The sequence below is a fragment of the Portunus trituberculatus genome, chromosome 48 (assembly GCF_017591435.1).
Source record: "Portunus trituberculatus isolate SZX2019 chromosome 48, ASM1759143v1, whole genome shotgun sequence".
NCBI classification, from domain to species: domain Eukaryota; kingdom Metazoa; phylum Arthropoda; class Malacostraca; order Decapoda; family Portunidae; genus Portunus; species Portunus trituberculatus.
Genome location: NC_059302.1, coordinates 30,004,919 through 30,015,469, shown reverse-complemented (window position 1 = coordinate 30,015,469; position 10,551 = coordinate 30,004,919). Strand labels below are relative to the sequence as shown.

General features: G+C 37.0%; 1 protein-coding gene across 2 annotated transcripts; it reads left to right on the top strand.

The window, feature by feature from the left end:
• Window positions 1-2,563: 2,563 nt before the first annotated feature.
• On the top strand, window positions 2,564-6,364 carry LOC123498588. Of its 2 annotated transcripts, XM_045245845.1 has the most exons (8): window positions 2,564-2,723; window positions 2,994-3,206; window positions 3,481-3,639; window positions 4,240-4,451; window positions 4,538-4,646; window positions 4,838-4,944; window positions 5,079-5,211; window positions 5,305-6,364. In XM_045245845.1, the coding sequence occupies exons 1-8, from the start codon at window positions 2,678-2,680 to the stop codon at window positions 5,430-5,432; spliced, it is 1,107 nt and encodes a 368-aa protein (XP_045101780.1). In that variant the 5' UTR covers window positions 2,564-2,677; the 3' UTR covers window positions 5,433-6,364. The 2 variants fall into 2 exon arrangements, with proteins under 2 accessions (XP_045101780.1, XP_045101781.1); XM_045245846.1 differs by lacking the exon at window positions 4,240-4,451 and having other exon boundaries at window positions 4,538-4,573.
• The last annotated feature ends 4,187 nt before the right edge of the window (window positions 6,365-10,551 follow it).

The window sequence follows — 10,551 nt, the reverse complement described above, 5'->3', positions numbered from 1 at the left end:
TTGCATGGATTATCTCTACCTACGCTCAGCACCCTGCACTTGTTAATATTGAACTGCATTAGCCATCTATCTGTCCATTCTTTAATCCTTTCCAAGTCAGCCTGCAAAGCCTTGGCATCCGAATCGGCCCTAATTAATCTACCTATCTTTGTGTCGTCCGCAAATTTACTGATATCACTATTAATTCCACTATCCAAGTCGTTGATGTATATTATAAATAATAATGGCCTTAAAACTGAGCCCTGTGGCACCCCAATAACTACTTCTCACTCGGAATTCGATCCATTAATTACTACCCTTTGTCGCCTGTCATCTAACCACGCTTTAAACCATCCTAAGATTCTACCTTCTATACCGTGTGCTTTGGCCTTTATTAAATAAGAGCCTCTGGTGAGGTACCTTGTCAAAGGCTTTACTGAAATTCAAGTATAGAATGTCATAATTATCACCCTTATCTGCCGCCTCATAAACCTTACTATAAAAGCTCAACAAGTTTGTAAGACACGACATCCCCTTCGTAAATCCATGCTGTAGTTGAGTTATCAAACCGTGTTTAATTGTCAAGGTGTTCCCTAATGTTTTTCGCTATAATTGATTCCAATAATTTACCCACAATTGAAGTTAAGCTGACAGACCTGTAATTAGACGTTAGAGTTCGTTAGAGTAATAACTTCCTTATTAAATATGGTAACTAAATTAGCTTCTCTATCTTCAGTGATATCCTAAAAAGTACCGCTAGAGGCTCGCTAACGACTTCCTTGCATTTCTTTAGAACCCTTGGATATACTTCATCAGGTCCCGGTGACTTGAATTTCTTTAGTTTTATCTATCTCCTGTTCTAGCATCGCCTGAGTTATATGAATATCTGTCAGCTTTCCACTAACCTCTGCCCTAAATATCTGTTCGCTATCTGGGATTTCCTGTGTGTTCTCCTGGGTGAAGACAGTTAAAAAATACTCGTTCATAATTCTACTAATCTCTTCCGCAGAACTAGCCATTTTCCCATTTGTTGTCCTTAAGGGACCTATTTCTTCTCTACTTTTCGTCTTGTATAAATGAAAAAATCCCTTGGGATCCGTCTTTGCTTGGCTGGCTGCCCTCAACTCATATTCGTTTTAAGCTTTCCTCGTTAACCTCTTAACTGTTCTTACTAATTCATGGTATAGTGGCTTTAAAGCCTCATCTCCTGCCTTTAGCCTCTTATATATATATATATATATATATATATATATATATATATATATATATATATATATATATATATATATATATATATATATATATATATATATATATATATATATATATATATATATATATATATATATATATATATATATATATATATATATATATATATATATATATATATATATATATATATATATATATATATATATATATATATATATATATATATATATATATATATATATATATATATATATATATTCCTTTTGCCCTATGCATCGCTTTAATCTGTCTGTCATCCACTTTTGGTCGTTGCTTCGTGATTTTACTGTTTTATTTGGAATGTTGGCTATCTGACCGTCACGTATTTTATTTAGGAACTCGGTATAGATCTCACCAACCTTCAGCTGACCGGGATTCCTCCCATGTTCTAATCCAGCTTCCCCTCTCCGCCTCACTCTCTCTCCGTCTCACCCTGACTTCACACCTCCTCCCCCTTCTCTGCTTCTCCCTTCCTTTTACCTGACTATATCTGCCTTCCCCCTGCCAAGCGACTTGTAAATACTCCCTTAAGCCCTCGAAATTAGCTTTCCTGAAGTACTTTTCTTTTGTTCCTTTTTCTAAAAGTTTCATGCCATTTCAATGACCTCTTGTCCCATGCCCTGCTTGTACGACGCACCGCTGCTCACATTCATGCATAAGTTTGGGTTTTTAAACGACAACCATGGAGAAAACTATATATATATATATATATATATATATATATATATATATATATATATATATATATATATATATATATATATATATTGAAATAAAGATTAGGAGGCATCATAGTCAAAAGTCATGTAATTTTCATGCATTTAAGTACATACGATAATTATCAGTATCGTGAGTAATAGTAATAGTAGTAATAGTTGTAGCAGCAGTAGTATTATTATTAGTAGTGGTAGTAGTAGTAGTAGTAGTAGTAGTAGTAGTAGTAGTAGTAGTAGTAGTAGTAGTAGCAGTAGTAGTAGTAGTAGTAGTAGTAGTAGTAGTAGTAGTAGTAGTAGTAGTAGTAGTAGTAGTAGTAGTAGTTGTTGTTGTTGTTGTTGTTGTTGTTGTTGTTGTTGTTGTTGTTGCAGTAGTAGTAGCAGCAGTAGCAGTTGTAACAATAACAGAAAATGCAGATGGAGCAATCGTGTTGCAGATTAGATCTTATATTTAGATAACAATACAGTCTTTTCCACCCACAGACCAACACTTCCTTATCAGTTCATCAAATGAAAGGAAAGAAAAAGAAAAAAAACGTGTGTGATTAGCTGATCACTTACATCCGCCCAACGCACAAAAAAAAAAAAAAAAATAGAAAAACCCACACTCAACACACACACACACACACACACACACACACACACACACACACACACACACACACACACACACACACACACACACACACACACACACACACACACACACACACACACACACACACACCGCAATGAAGGCCAACGTCCTCTTCTTCATACATTTAACAGCCTTTCTAGGTAAGTAACAGAGAGAGAGAGAGAGAGAGAGAGAGAGAGAGAGAGAGAGAGAGAGAGAGAGAGAGAGAGAGAGAGAGAGAGAGTTTTATGATTTCAAATAAAAAAGTATGCTTTCTTAGACAATAGTCAGCCTCTGTTTCTCTGTCTCTCTCTCTCTCTCTCTCTCTCTCTCTCTCTCTGAAATATATATATGTAAACAAAATTTTGAAATAAAAAAGATAAAAATAAAGAAAATGAAGCTCTAAACAATTTACGTAATTTGACCACCAGGCGCGGCTTCAGGACTGTCAGTAGGACCAGTGCGCCTCTGTAATGAGCAAAGGTACCTGCACTACAGCACCCCGCCTTCAGAAAACACGAGTCTTATAGAGTGTCCCTACCAGCTGACTGCAGAAGAGGAGGTGAAGCGCGTGTACTGGGAAATGTGGGATGATGCTGAATTAATGGGCACCTATAATTGGGATCCTGTTGACGGAGGCAAAGGTAAGTATGCTCTTCCTGGTCATCAATTGCAGGTGACTGGTGTAATGACCACTAATGGAGACATTTGTTCCCATCTTGCTGATAATATACGGAGATCTTTTTTAATATTCATCAATTTATGATTAAATAAAAAAAATACATGTAATAATGCTTATTACTAAATCGATTGCTGCAAAACTTTCGTTAGCTACAGTATCGCTCTGAATATTATTGAAGCAATGAAATATGAATTAATAACTATGCTTCCATTGGTGATGCTCTCCTCCTGCAACAGCTACCGGCATACTGGAAGGGGTGGTCGAGATGACTCGGGATGACGGGGGATTGCAACTGACCAAACTGAGATACGATATGGCTGGCGATTACTTGTGTGGCGTGGAACTCACCAATGGCCAGAACAAGAGCTCCAGCAAAGAGGAAGTACTTGTCGTAGGTAGGTGCCCTCTGGAAAGCTGTAGGGCAGCTCTTATTGGCAAACTGTAGGTGCTTATTGGCGAAATACTGCTTCTTGGAAAGCCGTTGGTGTGTCTTAGCAAAATCAGGTGGACATGCTACTACGAGTATAGTACTATAGTTGATCTTTTCACCAGCATAATAAACTTCATACGACTCCCACGTGTAGCCCTGATGGCTTCTTGCAGCTTTCCTTATTTTCTTATGTTCTTATTGCTATCACCATTTCATAATCAGCAAGACATGGGCGAATGTACAATAGATATAGATATTGTTATTCTAAAATTTCCTTGCACACTGGTTACTTAAAAGTGGTTGTTTTTCTTTTGGCTCCTTCTAGCGAAAAATGGAAAGACGTTTCGTTGTATCACTAAAGCGTTACTGCTCGATGGGCTGGCATTAGGATAGGGCGATAGACCAGGACAATGTTTTGATCTATGCAAAAAAAAAAAATAAAATAAAAAATAAAAATAAAAATAAAAAGTAGAAATAAATAAATAAAATAACAAAATAACAAAATAATAAAAAAATAAACAAATAAAAAAAATGAAAAAAAGATTTATTCTTCACTGCTCTGCAGACAACATGGGAGCGAGCTGGCGAGTGAATCACTTCGGAAACTGTGGCTCTGCGATAAGCTTCAAGACCACAGCAATGTACCCGGAGCCTACATTGAAAGCTGGGATGTTTTCTGCAGAATTAAATGAATACTACGAGAAAATTACCCAATGGAATAAGATCTATCACAGCAATGGTTCCGTAACTTGCTTCATTGAGAACGCTATCTTCAAGGTGCTTCAGTAATGCTTCTCCATCTTGTGTCCATTTATGCCCGAGATGCAATAATCGATATCGAACTTAAACACCTTATTTCCCAGATCGACGAGAACAGCCCGGAAGAGGTCTTCTTCAAGGTAGACATGGGCGTCAGCAAGTCCGACGGAATGTTTATATCCTTTAACACAATTCGCAGCTTCAGCTCTTCATGCATAATGGCTAAGTGTTTCCTTAAAATTGATATATGAAAATAAATTATTGAAAAAATGATAATTACATAGCATACATACTTAAATAAATATACTTCGTATTTGGATTATGATTAATGTGAAGATATCGCATGGTCATATTTTATTTAGTGAGATTTGCTAATGCAAGTGTGACGTATTACGTCTCCACAGGGAATGAGCATGGCTGCCCTGATGTAAAGGAGAAAGACCACAAAGGGGTGCGCTACTTCCCGGCCAACAATGTCGCCTGCCGCGGAGGACAAAAGAACATGACGGAGGTGTTTATATTTGAAAATCATTTGAAAATTAAAGTTTATACATGTACTTCTGGAACATTTCCCAGTGTCTTAAGAGAGAAATGATCGCTGCTTGCTGTTCACAGGCCACCAACACCGTGACTTGTTCCCCACAGGCCACAGTGACGTGCCAGGACGGCTACCGGCCTGCCGGGAGCGTGAGTATCGTGGTGATGAGGTGCAACAGCACGACCCGCTTGTGGCAGCTGGAGGAAGGCACAACTGCCACCTCTGACGACCTTGAGTGTGGTGAGTCTTGTAGCTCTCTCTCTCTCTCTCTCTCTCTCTCTCTCTCAACCTATAGTGATAAAGCCTCATTTTACAATGCTATCTTTCTTTCAGTGGCAGAATATGGAGACAACGGAAACGACGGAAACAAGGAAGACTTCAGCACTGGATGCTCCAGCCCCACCTTGCTCTCCGCTTCTCTCTTTGGAGTCGTTCTTCTCTTCATCTCCAGTCGTCTTTAGGTTGGGAGCGTGATAACACGCACATTGCGTTACCAGCCTGAAGGCACGTAGCCAAACAAACATTTGTAACTCTTTAAACAAGACAACATGGTTGTGTGATGATATGAGTAATTCGAAATTTGTAATATATATTCAAGACTATTTATTAAATATATGAGCTTTTATTGATTAGTATAAGAAAATAACAAGATACTTAGCAAAATATTCACTGATTTAACAAGAAAAAGGAAGACTTATGAATTGCGGAGAAGGAAGCTCACTTAAATATTGATATCGAGTCAGGTAGAAATTTCAATACAGTGTGAAGAAAAGTTACTGTCTATGAAAGGTAAATAAAGATTGCCCTAGACTACTCGTGCAAGGAAGACCAGAAGGTAGGAAATGTGTTATTTTGAAAAACTGAAAAAAATGAGGGAAAAATATGTTGATGCGTGATCCTTATGGACACGCGGGACTCAGCAGAGAACATAATCTTTTAATTTATTAGATTTACTATATTTCTTTATGCAGGAGTTCGATTTAGCCTTAGCTTACCACAGCTAAACGAAATTAAGTTCTAGTTTCTCACAACTTCTATGCTTAACCTCCTTTGGGAGAAGAGGAGAGTAAGTAAGAACCACGTGCAGTCAGTCACGTTCTTAGGGCTGCAGTTTGTGTCTCCTTAGCCCTCACAACAGCAAACCAGTGACACCATACTGCAGTCCGCGCTGTTGACCTTGGCTCGTTTACATCATATAGCAGAAAACGGAACACTACCATTCATTTGTAAGGGGAACACTACCATTCAACTTATGAAGTCTCGTTCCCTTGTTACTGTTTACCTTATAATACGTAGGTTTCTTGTGTGAATGATTATGCCGCTAGAAATTAACCATATAACGGAAATATATAAAAATAATAGGGATATGATGTGAAAATGCCAATGTAAAGCAAAAGACAAAACAACAAAAAATAAATATATAAATAAAAAAATAAAAAAATCACTCATGAATATTCGGGATCCTTGCCTTCCAACACTTGATATCTGATATAACGTGGAAACAAAAACGTTTTATTGCCGTACCTATTCGAGCGACTAACGATTAATGAATACTTTCAAATAATCCGTAATTCTCTATCCGTCCCTCTTCCAGTCACCCGCGCCACATGTCTGTAATACGCGAAAGTCATTCACAATCAGTCGTGACTTACTGTTGGCCAGCGACACGAAGTTCTGACACAGGTGGATCAGCTGACTATCAGAGGTTCGAGTCCTGCGGTGGAGTGGTAAGCCTTCCTGCAACCTGCTATTCTCCGGTGGGGCCAAAGACCTACACATCAGCTCGTCTCTTTATGTCTGATAAATCATTAAGCATTTTCCATCTTAGTTTTACCTTACAGAAAGCAGAGTAACTAAGAGTATACATTATAAAAAACAAAGCAACCAAGAGTATGGGCATAGCTCGTCTCTTTGGCTGGTATTCCATTATTACTGATTTCATTATCATTAGTAGTAATAGTTGATTGATATGTAATAATAAAGATTGCAATGAAAATAAGACGCACAAAAATATGAAGTAGTTTGTCGACTCATTGCATACTAAAACCGACAATACCATATACATATACATACATACATACATATTATATATATATATATATATATATATATATATATATATATATATATATATATATATATATATATATATATATATATATATATATACTACAACTACTACGACTACTACTACTACTACTACTACTACTACTACTACTACTACTACTACTACTGCTACTACTACAACTACTACTACTACTACTACAACTACTACTAGTACTGCTACTATTACGACTACTACTACTACTACTACTACTACTAACACTCTTCGTCGCCCAGTTTCCTGTTAATGGTGTCTATCGAAATGATGTTCTAAGCGTACATCATATCACGTCATTAAAGCCGAAGAGGAGCCAAAGCAATCAAACTGTTACCATAAGATTTAATTAAGTCATATGAAATTATAGTTAGGTGAAGAATGTAAAGGTGCAGCATCCATCATCACCTGGGAGGGGCATGAGCAGACTGACCCATTTCAGTGACGCTGCAGATGCTTTGACATTTCAGTGATATTTAGATCAGAAAAGCAATAGGTTCTGATCTTGGCAGGTTGTCAAGAATCCACCTCACAGTATTATGTGTGTGTGTGTGTGTGTGTGTGTGTGTGTGTGAGAGAGAGAGAGAGAGAGAGAGAGAGAGAGAGAGAGAGAGAGAGAGAGAGAGAGAGAGAGAGAGAGAGAGAGAGAGAGAGAGAGAGAGAGAGAGAGAGAGAGAGAGAGAGAGAGAGAGAGAGAGAGAGAGAGAGAGAGAGAGAGAGAGAGAGAGAGAGAGAGAGAGAGAGTTAGCTACTCATCATATATCCCAGATCATTAAACTGAGGTTTCGTACATTAATGGTTTTTACGTAAGGCATTTTCGACAGTGTAACCTTCCATTGTCACATTTAATTTCACCCAGAGTAAAATGAATAAACAAATGGAAAAAATTAAATAGATAAAGACAGCAGCAGCAGCAGCAATAACAACAACAACAACAGCAACAACAACAACAACAAACATCAACTATCGCCTTATGGCTTTAATCTCCTGTTTATTATTATATTTGTCTGTTACCTTCCTGTCTGTCTATCTGTTTGTCTATCTGTCAGTTTCTTTGTCTGTTTGTCATGCTTCTGTATGTGCATCTTTATGTTTGTATGTGTCAATTTACTTCCCTGTACATTTTGGTATACGTCTTTATTTTGAATGTTTGTCGCTTTTTATTTCCTCATTCATCGATTACACATTTATTTCCTTTATTTACTTTGTTATCTATCTTTGTTTCTATATCTCTACTTTTATCTCTCCATCTTTTCTACTATCACACATTCGTAACTAACTTTGTCTTCCTTACAAGGTACGTAAAGTAGACAGATTTAAAGTTGGGCTTTACTCTATAACCATTTTTCGAGTGACTTTGTGACAAGAAAGAAAAAGATGACTGAGAAGCCATATTTTCATTTCACGCTCTTTAATTCCGTGAAACAATTAACCTTTTTCTTCCCCGCTTTTTTTAATCCTTTTTCATCCACACTGAAAATTTCTCTCTGCAGGGAACGAAATGTGTTCTGGACACGTTGGTACTCTCACCCCTTTCTCTTGACGTCATTATACTCTTTTACCTTTGAAATATTTATAAAAAAAAGAAATCAAAGTGACTAATTATAATAGCATTTTATGGTGATAGTACATTTTTCTTTCTAATTTACATGGGAATGATTCCAAATTTACTTTCTATTCATATGTAATGATAACAACGTTGCATTTTTTTCTGTCTCCCGTATTTATAGCAATGAATGCAAATGTGAAGAAAATACTAATAGAATTCAGCGGCGGGCCATCAATCACTTACGAAAGAAAATGAGCTCCTAAAATTCCAGTATATTTCATATATATATATATATATATATATATATATATATATATATATATATATATATATATATATATATATATATATATATATATATATATATATATAGGTGAACATCAGAAAATATTATTTCGTTCTAATTTCCTGGTATCGCCCGAGCGCTTCGTTCATTTCTTGTCTATACTGGCGCTGTGTTCCGTATCTCAGCATCACGGAAAGCGATGGTTCTGTCTGGACCCCTGTGAAGTACTGACAGGTGAGCGGAGCGTGAGGAGCGGAAGACAAGGGAGCCTGTCATGCCTTTTTTCATCCTTTCCCTTTACCAGACGAGCTAATACTGAGCAGAAGGTGTTTTAACGACGCATTCCCACACGAGGCAGAATGAGCCGTACTTAGCTAGGCACAAGAACGAAAACCGTCAGTCTCCATCGCCAATAAAGGCTTTTGCGTAGGAGATACACATTATATCTCCTTCATTTGTTCGAGATGATACAGGAGGTTGTCCTTTGTACGCGTTCCCTTCGTGCCGGTACCGGCGTCTGGGAGGGAAGTGAAGGCAGGCTGGAGATAGTGGAGGTTATTGAGGAGAAAGTTAAGGGCGTTATTCAGGCCACTTGGTGACCAGAGCAGATATGAAGGATCTACATTAACGCCAACAACTAAAGGTAACTTTTACACAATGGTGCCAATAAGCATTTCTTTAATCAAACACAAAAGACACTTTCATGAAATTAAGCTTAGCAAAGGTGAATTTCATATCTAAAAAAAAAAAAAAAAAAAACGTACTCACATGTACCCGTGATAGAATATGCTGCCTTGTTGCTACTCTGGTTGAGGCTTTATGATCCGTGAAATTGTAAAGAGAATTAGGTTCCCGAGAAAGGGTCTGGAATAATTCATTTCAGTTTTAAGTAGTTCTCAGATAAAATTACAATATATATATATATATATATATATATATATATATATATATATATATATATATATATATATATATATATATATATATATATATATATATATATATATATATATATATATATATATATATATATATATATATATATATATATATATGATCATAAAATAAAAAAAATTTCGCGGCTGATGAACGAAACGGTAGTAATATCCGGAATTATTTACGTGCCTCCGCGAAGTGAATCTTGTCTTACAGCGAATAATACTGTACACCTTGAAATATGTTACTTACCTGAACCAATCCTGCATCACCCAGGCTCATCATTATTTTCTATTTGTAATCTACTTTTTGTTTCCTCCTCTACTGGTGTATATTAGAAAAGTAGAATATAAAATTAATTTCACGGAGGAAAATGAACTAAAAAATATATTCATGCACGTTCTCATGACCACCTAGCCATATTCCCCTCAACCTTCGCTCCGCCCCGCCGTGCCCCGCCCCGCCAAGTTCCATCTCGCTACACTCCGCCAGGCAGTTACGGGAGGCCAGAAATATTGCTGCCAATACCGTGTGAGTCATGACTTCAGTATTGGCTTCGATATGCACGCTTGTGTGTTTACTGCTATTACTGCTGCAGCTCTTATACTGCTTCTGCTGCTGCTGCTGCTGCTGCTGCTCTTATTATATCTGGTGCTGTCATTGCTGTTGTTGGTGCTGCTACTAATATTATTACCACTGCTACAAATACTA